This window comes from Calypte anna, chromosome 2, assembly GCF_003957555.1.
Source record: "Calypte anna isolate BGI_N300 chromosome 2, bCalAnn1_v1.p, whole genome shotgun sequence".
Lineage (NCBI taxonomy): Eukaryota > Metazoa > Chordata > Aves > Apodiformes > Trochilidae > Calypte > Calypte anna.
Genome location: NC_044245.1, coordinates 14,474,451 through 14,493,728, shown reverse-complemented (window position 1 = coordinate 14,493,728; position 19,278 = coordinate 14,474,451). Strand labels below are relative to the sequence as shown.

Sequence of the window (19,278 nt, the reverse complement as noted above, 5' to 3'; positions counted from 1 at the left end):
TACCATCCATGGCACTTGGATTTCTACCCGTTATGTTCTGCTGCTGCTGAGTAACCAACCATTGATTGTTTTAACCAGGTACCTGGCTGCTGCTCTGCAGGGAGATCTTCAAAAAGAAACAGTTTGTGAATCTCAATTTAAAATAGTAAAACAAATGCATTTTGGGACTAGAAATTACCAGAGTATGATAATATAGACAAAAGTTAGATGAACAGCCCTACTAAAGAAAAAGAGCAATTTCTCTAAATTGTAAATCCTTTCACAAAAAGCCTTTGCATAAATTCCCATAATTGCTTTTCTTTATTATCCCCCAAAGATTTAGATAAAAACGCATTACTTTGTAAGCACTGTTTTTATAGTTCATTTAAAACTTACTTGGTATTAAGGCCTAACTTAATGACTGCACAATCTTACTGATTTCCCTCTATCATGTCTCCAATATTTTTACCCCTCTTGTCATGTATAAAACCATACACATCCTCAGTTTTTAAAATATGTATTTGAGAATTTATACTTTATCAGATATGAAGGTTAAAAGAAACATTAGCAAAAGCAAATGCATGGAAAATTGCTTCCACTGAAAAGAAGTCTCTGTCTTAAGTACAGTTTTAAAAAGTTGGATCAATTAGCAATCTGTGAATGTTAGAAACATCTTAACAATGTCTCAAAGATGAAAGAGTGTATGACAGAAATAGGGAAAGAAGGAAAAATTAAATTATGTCTGCAGTCATAATGAATCAAAGCCCAGAAGGTGGTCTCCAAATCAGCAGGTTTTGATGAAATATTAAGGAAAATGATTATTGATGAAAAATGAATAAGCCCTTTTTGATTTTAGCAACCTTTAAATCACACTTTGCTAATTAAAATAGCTTCAGTGCATCCCTCCATTACTTGATGGGCATTTAGCAATCCTTACAAAAGATGGGGTAATTTGACATTTTAGCAAATACGCATAGTTAAGCAAGCAGACACAGCACAGTTGAAGAAGAAGTACAAAATGATACATAGCTAAACCATACCTTTTTCCTGCTGTTTGTTTTTTTGGGCTTTTTGTGTGGGTTGGGTTTTTTTGGGTTTTTTACACTATATCTACTAATACAATTACAACATAATCACAGGCACAAGCAGCTTCTGGTTGTTTCCTCTGCAGCATAAATTACCCAGTAATATAAACTACAACTATTAATGAGCCATAAACTATGTCTCAGGAAATAAAGAATGATGCTACTATTTTCCGTCCCTTTGTTTGCCAGGTCAGAGAGCTTTTAGGACAATTACTCCTGCTACCTAGGAGGTCTGTTGCTGCAGTTATTGTGGTCTTCTGCAAATAAATTTCCTTCTCAAAGACAAGTGGAAATAAGAAGTGTGTAGGACATTAGTTCTCATATCCTTTGAAGCTGTATGGATTCTAATTGCTTTTTAAAATGTTGGTAGTCGTAATTCTGTGTTCTAGTTTTATCCCAGTTTGTACAGTCTTTTTTTTTTTTTTTTTTTTTTTTTTTTAAGGGAATCCTAGGAATGAAGACTGTAATAAGACTGAATTGCAGCACACAGTCATTTCATTACAAAATACAATGCAACTAGGGGGTGTCATGAATTATTCTTGCAAAACTATACACACAATAAAATTAAGCAAAATCTGCTCCTTTGCCTTTTCTTTCATGAACAAAATCTTAAGTGTTTATCACTGTTCAAACTCTGGGCAGATAAAATTGTCTGTCCATTTCAAATACGTGATCGATTTACTGTAATAGCATTTCTTGTATCTATCATGTAAGAAAGGCCTCAACAACTATGATTGAAAAGCTATTGAAATGCATTGAAAGAAAATGAAATTAATTGAATGAAATTAATTGAAATGAATGGAAAGAAAAATTCATGTCAAGTACCTAAGTTCCATGTTACAACATTTTTTTCAGAAATACATAATCATAAGAAATGGCTAACGCAAAAAAATCTTTTAATATCTCACATCATAGTGTCTGAGTCCTAAGGAACAAGATTTTAAACTTATAAACCAATTAAGATTATACTATGAGTATAATGCTCCAGTAATTTATGCTGTTTTCTGAGTGACTAGAGCAAAAGCACTGATTTTCAACTTTCTAACCAAGAACAAACTGAAATTAGATCTCTCAACAATTTCTCAGCAATGGCAATGTGGTATGCTTCTTAAGCACTCATTCAATGAGTTTACAAGATGCTAAAAGGAATTAACTGCTACCCTGCAACATAGATATGGTGATGCAATTTTTTTCCTAAAATTTACTGCAGAGGATTCCTCCTCACAATTCAACTCCACCACTTCTGCCAGTAACAAGACACTTTGACCACAAGCTAGATTCTTTTTAAGTGAGATAAACAAACAAGCCTGGCCATAGGATAAATATAGTTTGTTTCATCTGTGAAGGAGATACTATTCATTTTTAAAAAAACAAACCAAACAAACAAGCACAAAAACACTTACACAAAAAAACCCTCCAAAACAAGCAAACAAACAAAATAGAAAAAAAACCCACCAAAACTCTTCAGCACTAGAAGAACATATATAAAAATAATTTTAATTATACTTTTCATCCATTTGGTTAAATTAATTTAAAGATACAACTTCAAATTGTATATTTAGTTTTAGCAAGCCTTCAGTAAATACTCAACACTCTCTGAGCTCTGCCTGTGCAGTCCTCTCCTATAATCAGACAGCTCTCAAGTACAAAATCCCTATTTCTTTAAATTCCTGGAGAGGAGAAGCCTGAATCCTTCACCAAAGAGGAACAGATTGGTTGACTGGAAAGACATAAAAGGTAGAAGAATCATAGATTTATATTCTACTTAGAAAGGGACACATTCAACAGCAACAGCAAATTAAACTGATTAAATTAGGCTGTTCAAGTGCTACAGAACATCAGTTCCCAATCCAAACTTTGGTTAGCAGGACAAGCAAAGAACAGATTTTTACAGTTTACTCTGGTAGGATCAAAGCACTTCACTTAATGAGAGAGAGAGCCTTTAATTTGTCAGTTTTGTGTAGTCAGATATTCCCCATAATTTTCTTAGGATAAAGAACTCTAAACTGTATTGATGACATTAGTGGAAAATAAAGATCTGCATGTTACACACACAGCTGGTTCTTTGGACTGCAATTTCAAGCCATACAATAATCATTCGATGCCTGAGACATCACCTTTTCTAGTTTCAACATTATGATTTGTTTAACACTAGTATATGTAATTCAAGGTGGGTTTTCTTTTTTTTTTTTTTTTTTTTTTTCATCATACGCAGCCTTCTATCATCTGAAAAATGTAAAGGTTGTTCTCTTTTTTCCTCCAAGCAACAAAAAAAAACCCCGACAACTGATCTACATCTGTGTGCAAACTGCACTGATATACCAATGAAAAATGTTATCTGTAATTTTGTTACAATGGATTTAAAACTCTGTTATATATTATACCCTCAAATAGATGAAAAGTGACAGGTTTTCTTATACCCTTTTTAAGCATAGTCTCTCATGATAAGCAGTAGCTGTGGTTAAAGAACTCAAAATCCCAAATCTAAACATCTACTCCATGTTTCCAGCTTGTTAGGGATTGCTCAGAGAGGGGTCACCCAGGGCACATTTGGGTGGGCCCCACTTCACCCCCTCATTTTGTAACCTAGAGAGAGTAGTTCATCTCCCTCTTATCTTTCTGTGCACTTTCCCACTGCAACCATTTGCAGACATACTAACTGGGGCTGCTTTTGTAAAAACAAGCAAATAGCTGTCACACTTTAGATTAAACTGCAAGCTGACCAGAGGAGAGAGGAAGCAAAACCACCGGGGCTTAAGTGAGGCTGTGGCTGTGGTAAATGGAGAGGGCTGTGGTTCTCACAACAGTATCAGTGCTTGGTATCTATTCAGAAGGAAACCAGGACTTTCAAGTAATTAAAATGGGAGACCTGAATAGAGTTCACGGTAAATCTGCCATTTACTCCACCAAAGTGGTAACCCAAACAGGGAGAGCAATTGCATACTTTCACAATAGGGAGCCTAAATAAATCCTCATGAATTTATATTAAAACTTGTCTTATATTCTATCAAGATGGAAGAACAAAAGAAAACAACCAAGCTAAGATAATAAAATGCCAATGCTAATAGTGTCTATTGGGTTCTAAATACACGGGTCTATGAGAGACCAAGCTAATTTTTAGGCAGTCCTGGGGGCAAGGATTACTGGCTTATTGGATGAAGGGCAGAGGAACAAAAAACCCCAATGTGTTAGTGCTAAAGTGAAATTAAACCCCATGAAGACTCTCACAGAGGCTCTAACTAATCCTTCTCTGGGTTATCACAGACAGAGGAAAACCACCACAATGACTTCCAAGTATTATTTTCAGTTTTACATGCTAGAGAACTGCAAATAGTTCATTAACCCACTGCTCTCCACCGGATTGACTTGGAAAGTCTGTTTGATTATCCCATAAGGGCATATGTGCCATTTCCTCCACGAGGAAAATCTTTCCAGAAGCCAGATTCTCACAGGAATGAAGCTTTGTTATGCCACCAAAGGGTGACACTCAATGGAAGATAGGGATATAATCCATATGCCTATTACTTTCTGAAACACTACTGGTTATTTATGGAGCTTGGATAACAAAGAGGTCCCTGCTCTGAAAGGCTTGCAAAATAATCAGTTATTCCCAGATGAGTGCACCTGGTAGCACATCACCCTAAGGCTCTGAGAGCAGCAGGTGATAACCAATGAAGAAGAAGGGATCCAAGTGCAATGAAGAAGGGATCCAAGTGAAGGAAAACACTTCCACATCAGATTAAACACAGGTAGGAGGGAAGAGTTTACTCATAATTTTACTCAACCTAGGTTGTTAGCCTTCTGCACAGATCTGCAGCTTTTAAATGTCATTGGTTAGATTGTTTACAATGCCGTGGCCTTTTCTTTTGTGAAAGCACTCTCCAAGTCAGCTTTCAGAACCATGAAAAAAAAAATCTCTTCATTTAAGAAAAAAGAAATATCCTAGCATTCACAGGATGCATGGCTCTGAGTAATAAAACTCCTATCTCCATCTCTGGTGGGGCTGGCAGTAAGCTCAGATTCCTATGCATAAACGATCTCACAGACTTAAGAACACTCCTGTGACTGACACTACTAATAAAGAAGTTTAATAAAGCTTCACAAGCACCTTGTTTTTTTAACAAATATTTATCCAGGCATGGCAATATAGTATTTCATAGCTTTCATGACCCATCCTGCTATTGCTATGAGCTATTTCACACACATCAGAAAGACAGAGTCTGCTTATTTCACCTTTCATATATTCTTATATTATATTAGAGTGCTTCTTTCAGTTTCTGACATTCATTTATATAATGCCAATTTAAGCACAAAGATACTACCAAATGAATAAAACTTAGCATCTAAAATGTTCTCCCTCTCTTTTTTGGAAAAGCAGCAAGCAAAGTATGTGGTCTGACTTTAAAAAAAGCATCTTGTCTCTTTGCACCAAAAAGATGACAGTTAAAGCAAGTGGGATTATTTTCAGTTCCCAAATTTTCCTTTGACATAACTTGATTCCACTTCTGATAGAACAGAAACCAGTTCATAAAGGTCTCCCTTCTAAAATGAACATATTTTCTTTTTAATGGCAAAATGCATGCAAAAAGCTTATGATTATGGTATTTATGTTTCCATTAAAATGTCCTCAGCAAGCTGTGGGAGTCTAGCCTACTATTTTCAAGCTATTTAGATTTACAGCAGCACAGTGCCTATTTTATTTCAATTATATTTCAGGACAATGCACTCTTAGTGGGAAATGATTACATAGTGACAGCCAGTGAACAACCATTAGGAGTTGTCTTTTTACATACTGCTCAGATATGGGTGTCAGGTGATGGCTATAAAACCCCATTGTATAGCATCATTGTCATCTACGTGAAAAACACTATTGATCAGTAGTAGTTCAGCTTCTCCTCTGTAGGAGACATTTTTCAGCTAAGCTAAAAGCTTTATTCACAGGAACACAGTTCTCGAGACACGTCTATCCTGAACTGTAAAATAAATATAGATTATACATTTCGTCTTGATTTTGCTCTGTTAATGCCTGGCATAGGAAGTGAAAAACTCCTCAGCAGCTTGTGTCTGTAAGCTATCACTGTAAAGGATGGAGTAAACATCACCAGAGCAGCTGAGGTATATGCAGCTATACTGATCATCAGTCACTCCCAACCAATTTTATTTCTTTATGTAGTGCTAGAGCTTCGTTTCTTCTGAGCAATAAACTCCTTCTCTGTTAAATTCTCTAGGATCAGGAACAGCAAATTTTTTTTCAGTGCTACTGGAGAGATTTGCTATGATGAGTGTAACTGGAACACAAAACACCTTCCAAGATTCACAGGAGCTACCCGTATGCATGGACTAATAAGAAGCTGAAAACACAGAACTCCCCTATCAACTACCTATTTAATATGTAATAACTAATAATAAAACGAAAAAACCTAACCACACAAACAACATCTCAAACCCCACCAATATGCATCAATGACTTAACTCTGACTCAGCATAAATCTGTGCTAAAGCAACTCTAAACCAGCTTCAAGTCCTGTAAGGATATTTTTTGGCAAAATATAAAATTGTAATAGTTTTCCTAATAATATCCTTAAACTTGCAGAAAACAAAATAAAATTATCCATTATTCTGATGAGGAGTTTACATACTTGTCCTCCACTTTCTTATCATTCAAATGCCATGACACAGTTAAACTTACATTAGTTGGTGGCATGTGGTGATGAAAATAGAGACGTTGGAGGAATATTAAATAAAAACAAAACAAAACCAAACCAAAAAACCCTGACAAGGCCTCACACACAGGCACAATAATTCTCTTGCAAGTTAAGGAAAAATTTGTCATAAGTGTTCAACAAAGATATGCAAACTATTATGGGACATTTTGTTTTAGCCTTCTTTGTAAGAGACTTTTAAATAACCTTTTGGACATACTTAAATGTCAAATTTTGTTTGGCACTAACCCCCAAACTGTAATAGAAATAACATTTCCCATATAAACAATGCTGCTTTTAATATGAACGTGCTAAAGATTTGAGGCAGCCTGGCTGTTACCAGCTCCTGGCAGTTCAGCACAAGGGTAACACACTGCAAGTGGTTTCCCTTCCCATCTACAAAGGCTGGAAGTGACTTTTTCCATTTCTGAAATGAGGAAAGGAAAGAAGAAAAGGAAAGGAAAGGAAAGGAAAGGAAAGGAAAGGAAAGGAAAGGAAAGGAAAGGAAAGGAAAGGAAAGGAAAGGAAAGGAAAGGAAAGGAAAGGAAAGGAAAGGAAAGGAAAGGAAAGGAAAGGAAAGGAAAGGAAAGGAAAGGAAAGGAAAGGAAAGGAAAGGAAAGGAAAGGAAAGGAAAGGGAAGGAAAGAGGAAAGGAAAGGAAAGGATGAAGGGACAAAGGAGAAAGTAGAGGGAAAATAGCACTCACAGGTGAATGCTAACTTAAACAATATTTTAACGATGCAGAAATGCAACCTAATATTTCTCATCAAAGTTCTTGCATTATGAGGATAAATCTGACTGCAGAGAAGATTGCTCCTTGGAGAAGAGCCTTATGAAGAGGAATATGGGTGCTTGGTCTGGAAAAGAGCATCACAGGAGATGTGAACTGAAGGCCAAGGAATCACTGATGGAAAGGGACAGCAAAGAACAAGTTGCAGTGCATATGGGGTGAGAACACTGGCATCCTACAGATGGCAAGACAACTCAGGTAAAAGCACCCCAGGCCTACAGAGCCACAACCATTTATTAAAATGATGCTCAGATGAGATTTTCTGAATACATCTAAGATAAAGGCTGTAAAACACAGATCAGCCTTGGGAAGACAGCTTAACCATGATTCAGGCTCTCCTGCTGCACATTACATAGGGTCAGCCTCGTGGATGTCCCTCACACCTCAAGACACCAAGTTGCTCCCTCAAAGCTGTTGGATCTCCTCCATGCCCAAAGCAGGCAACACACACTCTCAGAGGTGGGGTCGAGGTACAGATCTGGCTTCTGGGAAAGTTAAATTTGAGCCTGAGATTGCACAAGTTTCTGCAATGTTCCCCAAAGGCTTCCTGGAGCCATGTGGGATTCATGTGGGATTGTCATGCCTCAGAACCCTGAAAAGGGTGGATCAAAACACATTTATTGCAAATAATAATATTTTTCCAACCAAATTGCCTATTTCTTTCATTTTATGACAGGACTGGAGTGGGAAGGGGAGGGGGTGGTGGTGTGTGCTTTTCTTGCTTAATTCACAGTCTCTCTTCTGCTCAAGCCCATTGTGTACACTGGGTCTTTCCTTTTGTCACAGTGAGATCCAGCTGTGAGAGATGGGGCCTTTTGTGAGCCAGGAGCAGCCAGAATGTGAAGAACTACCTCTTCAGTCCTACCCTTATGATTAACATCAGATTCCCCCTGTACTCCGTTATCTTGCATTTTACTCACTCTCTACCAGCTCTTTTATCACCAATCACGCAGTGTTAGCTAGGTCATGCAGGTCTTCTATTTCACTGTGCCAGGTTTGCATCAAAGAACATTTTTTTTGTTGATGTGACATTGATGCCATTCAGCTCAGGCATGAAAAACTGTCTTTGGTCTAACAAAAACACCCGTGAGAGTCACCATGTGGCAGCCATATCCGACCAAGCTATCATGATTTCCAAAGGCACAAAAGTGCTGAAATGTCAGGCACCTGGACAGATCACTGCCAGTCAATATAAGAGTATGCAATATAAAATTTCAAAGGCATATATGAAACCGACATCTTCTAAAATAATTTTCCTTCCTTCACTGAAATAATATACATATCCACAATACATAAGTTTGTTTATTTAATAAGAAAAGACTTTTTACACAGTGCATTGCAGCAGAATAATACAACTGAGAAAATAAAAAGGCAGCTGTGCCACTGAATTTTCGTAAAAATATATGTATTTGTCTGTGCATCTAAAAGCTCCTTATTTGTCATGTTAGAGGATATATTTTTACCAACATAAGGGAAAGGAAATTTTCAAAGTAGATTTCACTGACAATTAAATACATCAATCTCAGTCCTCACTTAGAAAGAGTTTTAGACAACTTGCTTTATTCTGCAAACCCCTACCCTCCTCAGACCAAATGTAAATGACTGTTACCACCCGAAACAGAATATGCAAGATTAATGTCAAGGGTCATGTAGAGCTCTATGATCTCAAATACTGTAACCAAAGACACTGCTTTGCTGATAGAGCTGTAGTAGTACTAGTCCAGTATTTTCCTCATGGAAAAATGGGGTATAAAACTAACGAGTGATTTTTTGATGAACTGAATTAATAACCTCTGAGTTAAACTTCTGCAGCAGGATTTTTGTTTTAGTTTTTGTAAAGCTGAAAAAATGCAGAACTACAAGATCTTAGATGTAAGCCAAGGAAACAGATGTATTTTCATTGTTAAAGTATAAAAATAGCTGTGAATATTCCCTTTGTTTATTTCTACTTTGTTAGCTTTCATGCATGTTTTAGCTTCAGGTTTTCAAGTTAACCCAAAACTCCAACAGAAACCAGAATTTTGCCTAATTTCAGCACAAAAAAACCCCCCATGACACAGTTGAGATAATGTAACCACACAAAAGAGTATAATTCATAAGCTACAGCTTGAGAATAGAAAGCAACTCATGAGTCAAGCTTAAGAGTTTATGCTCTTGGTGTATATTTAGTTAAAAGCTCAGCCTGTTAGAATGAAGTCCAGGACTACACTAGGACTGGAATTCAGGTAAGCTTTAACTAACTTTTGCTTTACCAACAAGAACTTTCCAGACATTTTGTAACTGATATGAATAGGGTGGAACCATTTCAATTATTCAAGCACAACCATATCAATTACAGTCTGATAAATAAGCCAGATGATGTCCTAAGTTTGAATTTAATTTGAATGATATCAAACTGCAACTCCAAAATCCCAAACCATGTGAAGAAAGAGAAGAAAAGCAGCAGCTCTGCAGAAAACAACTTTCATGTCCCATTCTGTTACAGTTTGATTTGTGGGAGCTCAATACTTTTCTACATAAAGGCTTTTAAAAAGCCATTAATAAAAATGCAGTTCTGACTTTCCAATTGATGCATAGTCATCTCCCATGACAAAAGCACTACAAGCACAAATTTTGAAACACTGAATTGATTGATGTCTGGTGCCTACCTGTCTACAGGTGAAGACTTTGAATTCCGTGGTTTCTTCACTTGGGCATACAGGGCTTCAACTGTCTGCCCTTCCCTCGGGCTCTGTGGTCGGGTGCTCAGCGTTATCGTGCCACTATTTGAAGAAGCATCAAAGGAAGCAATCCCAGCATACATTGAATCCACCTCACAGCCAAACGTCCGGTTAAAATCCTGAATCTCTGCATAGTCCCGCTCACGAGCTTGTCTTTCTCGAAACTCTCGCGTTTTTGCTTGGATTCTGAAAAATTAAAAGAAGGCTGAAACTAATTTTCCCCCCCCACCTCAGTCACTCAAAAGCAGTTGTTAGGAGACACTTCAGGTAGCCCACCTTAGTGAAAACCACTGAAGCGTTTCCAGTCTCAGTTTGTCATTGAGTCTCAGTTCTACCTTGGATATTGAAGCCTAGATCAAAACTATGCCCCAGTCAACACTGGTCTTTAAGGAAGAAGTGTGATTAGCCACTGCCTTTTCTTTCATTAATAAGTTAAATAATGACTAGCCATAGTTTTTGATAAAGAGAGTTTACTTGTTGTTTTATGCACCTTAGGATGCCTGTGTAAAACCAAACCTGAGAATGGACTGACAACATTCATATCATACTGTACTCCATCAAAACTTAATATATTTAATAGTTCTATTGACCATTTTTAGAAAAGAACTTTAATGTACATTTTGGACCAATATCATAGAAATAATATTTTTTTCAGAATTTACAGACAGTAAAAATACCTATATATTTAGGTTGTATATTAGGAAAAAATGAGAAAAAAGTTCTTAACTGAAAGGGCAGTCAAGCACTGGAAGAGGCTGAGCAGGGAAGTGATTGAGTCACCATCTCAATTTGAAAGATGTGATGTGGTGCTTAGGGACATGGTTTAGTGCTGGACTTGGTAGTGTTAGGTTGAATGTTGAACTAGATGATCATAAACATCTTTTCCAACCTAAATGATTTCATAAATCTACGATATGTATTTATGTACGTGTGCATGCAGTAAACAGCAGTAGATTCTTGTATGAATTGTTTAAAATGTGCATGTTTCGCTTAAAATGTAAATACACGGAATCTGTCACCTCTCAAAAGTAGGCAGTTTCTTCTCAGAAGGTAACACCATGTACCTTATGTTCAAGTTACAAATGGAAGGCAATGCTGTACTGAGATTTTGTATCTAGATGCACTTGTTCAGTTGTATGATAAAACACGAGATAAAAACAGATGACATTTTGGAATCTGACCAACACAAGTTGCACACAGGTTATATTTTCAGAAGCACACAAAGCTATTACTAAAATTTGATCTGGGCTTCAAAGTTTCTTTGCCATTTTCAAAAATTTGATGTATCACACACACGTGTACAGTGAACTAAAAAAACTACCTTCCCCCAGCATTGTCTCCCCAGACCAATTTAATGCTCTGTCATCATTGCAAAATGAAGCACTCAGCTGTCTCCTCCCTTCCATTAGTAAAATGCATTCCTTTTTCATCTAATGCATCCATGGCTACACATTGTGACAGCATCCATCCATTCAGACTAAAGCTCTGAGCAACCCAGTTACGTGCCATTTCCAAAGACAGTTTGTTCATCAACTTTCAATAAGAGTAGAATACTCAAAGTAGGATGGTTTTGCAAGTAAACCTTGTCTCTTTTGAAAATAGAAGTCTTAAAGTTGGGTAACACTGGCAGTTTTGGAAATTTTAAACTTAGCCTCATTCAAGATTTGTTTTTGCAAGAAGAAAGGGCAAACACAAAGAACAGGATTCAGGGTGCAGTTACAGACATCACAGTTTAGATTCCCACAGTACATGTCAGCTAAGTGTGCAGGCTCTAGGGAGCTGTTAAGTCAGCAGAGTCCAGAGCAAAGCAGCTGTCACACCAGTCGGTGTGTCCTAGCATGAAAAGAGTCACTCTACAGATGCTTTTAATGCTGTTGTTTAGGTCTTGTTTGGGACTTTGGATACTCATCCTTGATTCAGCTGCTCAGACATACTAAGCTATGGCCACCTGACATCCCCAGAGAACCCAGCTGCTGCGCAAGAAGGACTCCTGTAGGTCCTTGTCACATTTGCCAAACCATGGTGACATCTAAGACACTGTGATAACTGAAATGACCAAATGAGTGTGACAAGCATGTGAATTCAGCCCTGAGCTGGTAAGTTAATAACTAAATTTAAGTGTCTTCAGCAGAATGAGTCCTAAGCAAATTGTTCTTTCTATGCTAAGATCACTGTAACAAAAGAGGATGGCACAGATAGACACAAGTTTTCCTCAAAATCCCACAAGTACTGAGCACAGCTAACCAACTGAACTTGCTTCAATAGCCAGTGCTATGGGCATTGACAGTTCTGTGATTCATTTACATGCCTTAAGTTATAACTCAGCCTAATTCTTCTTTTCATGTCCACTACTCCTGATTTGTAAACCACAACTCTCATTCATATTCAGTCACAGTGGAAAGAAAAAAACAATATACAGAAAAAAAAAAGGCAAATAGAAGAAATCTGAGAAAATTTAACTTAACCAAATTTTAAAAAAATAATAATTTTTTTTTTACTAATAGCTTTTTATTACAATGGGGAATATGGAAAAAAAACCTAACAGTATTCACTTGACAGCACAGTTCTCTGCAATTTCAGCAACATCAAACTGGAATTGTTTTTTTGAGTTTTGTTAAATTTACCATTAAGACAGACTCATGTTTAAATACAAAATCCATTTCAAATTTAAACTGTGTTTTTGCATCCCTATGTTTAAAATAAAAATTGTTTACATTGTCCTATACTCCAAAACTGCAGTTCTGAAATGTTACAACCCTAATCACTTGAAAGGTATTTATTCAGAAGGAAAAAGAGACCTGAAAATGGCCTACCACACAGCTGAGGGAACTGGGTTTAGTCTGGAGAAGAGGAGGCTCAGGGGAGACCTCATCACTCTCCAAAATTCCCTGAAAGGAGGTTGGAGCCAGGGGGGGATCGGTCTCTTCTCCCACGCAGCTCCCAGTAAGACAAGAGGGCCTGGACTTAAGCTCTGCCAGGGGAGGTTTTGGTTAGATATTAGGAGGAAATTCTTTGCAAAGAGGGTGATCAGGCATTGGAAGGGTCTACGCAGGGAGGGGGTGGATTCTCTGTCCCTGGAAGTTTTTGAGACGGAATGTGGCACACAGTGCCATGGTCTGGCAACCACAGTGGTAGTGGATTAAGGGTTAGACTTGATGATCTCAGAGGCCCTTCACAATCCAGATGATTCTGTGATTCTGACGGTTGGTTCCTCTCTGTGAATATTTCACTTCCAATTTTTAGCCCTGTATTAATTACCCTGTGGAGGAATGCATTTACCTATTGATATTTGCCCTCTGAATGGGAAAAGCAAAGGAAATTAGACATTTCCTAACCACTGGTTGAATAAATTTTAACTTACTGGTGAATGTATCGTCACATACTGGACCACCAACAGATACCAATTTGAGAAAAAAGTTTTCATATATTTCACTGTATGAAATCTGACAGTATAGCAATAACATGGCATCGAATAATTAACACAGAAGAAAACATTGTTACCTGAAGTGCTTATAAAACAGAATTACACAGTGATAACTGGTGGCACTGACCTCACTGTTACACTGGTTCCTATGAGACACACCTGTGAATCTGTCTAACTTTTGACCATGAATACCACATCACTCTCCACAGGTGCAGACCTGAGTGTCCCCCATTTCATTTCTACCAAATTTCCTCCTATATCTCCTTGTTGGCATTTTATACATTTGGACGAAGAACCACTTGCAGCAAGAACATCAAAATCTTCCCATGCACGGTAGAATACTTATTCCTATCCAAACAGGAGAGAACTCATTGTTGAAGTGTTACACAAGTAATTACATTCCTATCCACCAGGAAAATCTTTAGAGTATTTTCTAGAACAGCTAATACAATGTGCTAATACACATATGTAGTATTAAAAAGCAGAGTCTAAATGCATTATAAATCTTCCTGCTAAGTATCCAGTAACCATTTGCAGTAACATTTTACAAAGGAAAGCCCTAAAGTGGAACTTGTCAGATGTCCAGACTATCCTGACACCCAAAATGCTTGATATTTTAAAATATTTTTCTCTTTGTGCTTTAAGTTTAAACCACTGTACAAATCCTATCACTTTCACATTACAAAATTATAAGTATTCTGATTACTTAACGTATTTTTTTATTTTGTTCAAAATGCAGCTTTGTTTTTTGCCTTCAGGACACATTATATTTAACTTTATGCTTCCAAACCTAGAGCATCAAATGACCAGGGAAAAAATCATAGCTGTATTCTTTAAAAGAATAGCAGACATCTGCTGAATATTGCATCTCTTTTGAAATTGTAATAGGTTTTAACTCTGAATATGTTTTATATAAGAACCTGAACTCAAGGCAATGTTATTTTTTATGTTGATCCCCTCTTAGTGCCTGTGTGTGTATATGTGTGGTACTGCTTAAATCTTTTGTTAGCATATACTGCATTAAGTATACATCTGGGAAACACCAGTGCAGGCTGTTGTGGGAAAGATTAAAATGATTCTGTAAACACACTGTCCAGCACAGCCGAGAACCTGGAATTCACTCTGTACTTCAGCTCCAATCAGCAATTCTCCTGCTATTGAAATCCAGTATCTGGAGAAGTGTTTGACCAGATTTGCTTTCACAATGTGGGTATTTGTGTTAAGCTGTCTTCACTGAATTGTATTCCTTCATGCCACGGCACAAAGAAAATGCGTATGTCTGAAATTTCAGATCAGCTAATTTTGAGGATTTATGGCCTTCCTGCGTATTTTGTGTGGTTTTAATAATAATAATGCTTAGCTCTTACAGGACTTCTAATCTTCAAAGAATTCTGCAGTGTTTAAATGAAACTGAAATTTTCAAAACACAAAAGCCATCCCAAAAAGTTTCTAAACCCTTTTTGCTGAAGTGTTAATACTGAAAATGTCAACAACATACAGTTGTGCTTTTGAGACTCAAATTATAATGTTGAGTAAACTATAAACTATCCTCATACATTTGTGTGCTATTCAATTCAAAAGCTAATGATAACTCCTTCAAATGACAATATTGCTAGCTGCAGAACTTCCTATAATTGTAAGAAGAGCTTTTCATTGCAAGCTAATCCAGTAATGATTGACATACCCATTGTACAGCGATTCCTCTGCACATGCAATGCTGGTCACAAAAGTAAGGGGAAAGCTTATGCTCTGCTGCCTCCAGCCAACAGCAGCCAGCTCATTCCTTTCTTTCAGACTCTCTGAGTGGCCTTCAGCTTTCAAATGAAGGTGACTACCATTATAGACACCTAAATTTAGGTGCTGACACGTGTTTTCAGCTTCCAGAATGGTTGGTCAAGATTCAGTCATATCAGGCTGCTGCCAGCAGGGTCTAGAGAGCAGTTCTACTGCACAGCAGACACTTGGCTATTTAGGTGAAGCCAAAATCTTCTCCAGGCTCTACACCAACTGTGCCAAGTATAACTTTGACCACAAAGGGCGTTTTGCCATGTAGCTTAAATGTAGATACCAAACTAATCATATTTGTTTACAACTAAATCCTGCCCTGAACCAAATGTTTACAGCAGTTCTGTTTGAACTTAACTTTTTCCAGCAACAGAAAACTCAAATCTGTGGTGTTCTCAGATCTGTAAGTAGTAGAAACCAGCAAGCAAAGTTAGCAAAAGAAGAGAAACCAACCCTAATTTCATGGAGGGCTAGGAGTGAATTTAAGAATATATTCTCAATCCCTTGGGAGTTTTATCTCTTTCATGGGATTTTTTTTTCATATTAATGATTTAGATCCTTGCAAAAAATCTTCTACGTATTTATTCTGATTGATGAACACTGCATAGGAAGGATACTCATGGCTAGTACCTTACATTCACTGCTGTGATGGCAGCAGTGTCCCACCCTAAAAGCAGAAACAAAGTTGGCTGCTGCTTCTGGTGTGCAATTGCTTGGTCAATTCAATTAATCTTCCTGATACTGCCAGGATTCAGCTATTGCCCAAGTGATAATCCACAACCTTGCTTTTTCCACTGAGGCTCACTCATTTACAAAATCAGTATTGAATACTTACAGATCTACAAACATGAGATGGCTAACAATGTTTACTAAAGATAGAAACAGCACTGTGTAAGCTAAATGACAAGCCATTCACCACAGCCAGTTCTCAGTTCTTGTGCCTTTAGACTGGCACATGTCAGTGTGATGGATTGAAAACAGGAGAAAACATTGACAGATTGATAAAGCCAGTCAGCTTGTTTAAGTTAGATGGGGTGAACACACTCGGTCCAGTTTTTGCCTGATATTGTTTCTAATAAAGAGGTCAGGAGGTGTCTTGGCTAGTAGCCAAGTCTTGTCAAATTTGTGCCCTCCTCATTTGCCATTGAAAAATACCTTGCAGGCACTGCACTCCAGCATCTAAGCCAGGTCTTGCTGTTCCTCCTCCCCCTCTCCTCTACTGCCTTTAGGGTTTGATGGCCCTTTTTCCTGATTTTTGGCAATCAAGTCAAAACAGGAGTCTGTCGTCTCTTGAGTTTTTCTTTTCCAGGCAGAATTTTTTCTGACAACTACTCTTCTAATGAGGGTACCTTGATTATAGGCATTATTGCCAATCCCCTCTGAACTGGCATATGACACTTAGCTTTTCTTATCGTGATTAGAGCTAGCCAGTTATCACAGTTATAACCACCTCTCAGCAAAGCCATCTGCTTTCCTGGGAAAATCATTCTCAAGGATAATTGTAGGCTGTGGATAATTAGGGGCAGCACCAGCAGTATCATGTAAACAGGAAGTACAACTCCTCTTCCTCATTTGCCCTACCCTCCTGCCCCTCATTTCATTCAAACCTTAGCATATTTTTTAAAGAAGTCCAAAAACACTGCTACATTAATACAACTTTGAAGTTGAAAGGCTGGAGACTAAAATTTTAGGAAGAAAATTAATAGTTCTGCTTTATCTCATACATTTGTGGCCAGCTGCTTAAAATATAACCATCCTCTGATCTCAGACACATGAATAAACACATAAAATGCAGTCATTTTGCTGTGGAAAAGTACAAGCATACAAAATAAGGGACAAAATCAGAAAGGCCAAGGTGCAATGCAAAATAAAAGTAGCAGGGAGCTTTAAAGATAACAATAAATCATTGTGTAATTGCATTAGCAGTAAACAGAAGAGAAAAGAAAAGGTTGCTCCACTGCTCAGTAGTGAGGGAATGATATTGACAGATGATGCTGAGGAGACCTAAGGCTTAATGGTTTTTTGTCTTTGCATCTGTCTTCACTAAAATGGTTGATTGCAAACAGGTGGCCAGAACAATTGATACTGCCCCCAATAGCATTAAAAGATCTCCAATCTAATAGCAAAAGAAGGATGTAGAAACTGGTTAAGCTAGTTGAACTTCATCTGACACACAACTGTCGGAGGCAGTCTCAGACCTTTTTTGATAACCAGGAGAACCTCCTAAGGACAGCTGAAGAAAAAGCTAGAAAAAGTCACACATCCAACTTTCACTTCAGTCCCCTTTGAAACAAACTATCAGTAAGCACAGAGAAGATAATGGGATGAGCAGCAGTTTATGAAGAACAGATGTGGGCAAGTCAGTCTGGTTTCCTTCTACAACCCAATAAATGGCCTTATGAACAGAAGACAATAAGTATGTCCCAGGGATGGATGCAAAAGTTTGAACCAGGCAGTTTCTACGGAGTATCTAGAAACTACCTGTAAGCAATTCAGTCACACTGAATGGATGGACGGATGGATGGATGGATGGATGGATGGATGGAGACATTGCTACATGGATCTCTCTCTAAATTTACTTAGGTTCTTCGTTATTAATTAGGACACTATTGAATCTGCAGAAAACCCAAGTGAAGGAACTTTGGTGGAAGTGATTGACATTTCAAATGTTCTTGAAAAACAGACAGAGTAGACTTCAAAAATAAAAGGAACTTCAATAACAGTGACTGGAAAGTAATTTACATAGGTGGAAGAATTAAGCATGCCAATTAAAAGTATGGGAAAAATCTGTGAGTTGCTTTTTCAGGAATGGACCTGGAAATTTTAATGGATAACAGATACTCACATGGCAGCAATGTCAAGGTGTTGAAGAGAAGAGAAGAGAAGAGAAGAGAAGAGAAGAGAAGAGAAGAGAAGAGAAGAGAAGAGAAGAGAAGAGAAGAGAAGAGAAGAGAAGAGAAGAGAAAAGACAGAGTGAGGCTGTGACAGCAACCTCTGTATACATACAGAGGAAAATAATAATGTTTTCGACCTCTAATGCAAGTACTAAGTATTTAAACTGCAGAAAGAATAATTAAGATAAGATACTGGGGCCATGAGACTCTTCTAATGTAAAGTAGAGGAAAGGACTGCCATGGAAAGCTGTAGAATCTATGTGACTGCAAACTGAAAAAAATCCAGGATGAAACATTTTGCAGGAATGCCATACCTAGCAGATCCCACATTGGAAAAGTAACATAGTCTCTCTTCTAGGTCTATAATTCTGCATATAATTTTACATGCATATTTTTCCTACATATGGGTTCTACAAAAACAAAGATAACAGAGACTACATATAAAAAGAAGAGAAAAAAAATGAAGCTGCCCACCACCTCAAAATTCAAGAAACACATTTAAGCAATCAGACAGCCTTAATCTTCTTTCTCCTTCAACAATCACAGCCTATCTGCCAATTAGAATATATGATAGTACTTACTGTCTCTGTGAAGTTCCCCTCTCCTCAAATCCCACATGCAGAAGAAATGCATGAGAATTTCAAAACCCTTTAATGAGCTACAACCCAGGAGGGCTGTACTTAAAAAAAGAGGGAGGAGGGCAGGAGAGATAAAGGTGATAAGGTGATTACTCTAAGTGCCCTAATACATAAAGAACAACATGCTCATTTTTAAAAGGAGTTATATTAAAGAAGGCTATTAAAGAAGGCAGCAAAATACAAAATAAGATGTAAAGAAATGAAAAAATGCAGGAGAGATATGAATATAAGCAGGTAAAGCACAAACACCAATTTGAAACTA

At 37.5% G+C, this 19,278-nt stretch overlaps 1 protein-coding gene across 11 annotated transcripts in view; it reads right to left on the bottom strand.

The window, feature by feature from the left end:
- The window catches only part of PARD3 (par-3 family cell polarity regulator), a 435,816-nt gene that overhangs the window by 87,005 nt on the left and 329,533 nt on the right, over positions 1–19,278 (bottom strand). For all 11 annotated transcript variants that reach the window (XM_008503892.2, XM_030444951.1, XM_030444949.1 and 8 more), the window contains one exon: positions 10,204–10,461. In XM_008503892.2, the coding sequence (XP_008502114.1) occupies positions 10,204–10,461 (258 nt within the window). The remainder of the gene's footprint in view (positions 1–10,203; positions 10,462–19,278) is intronic.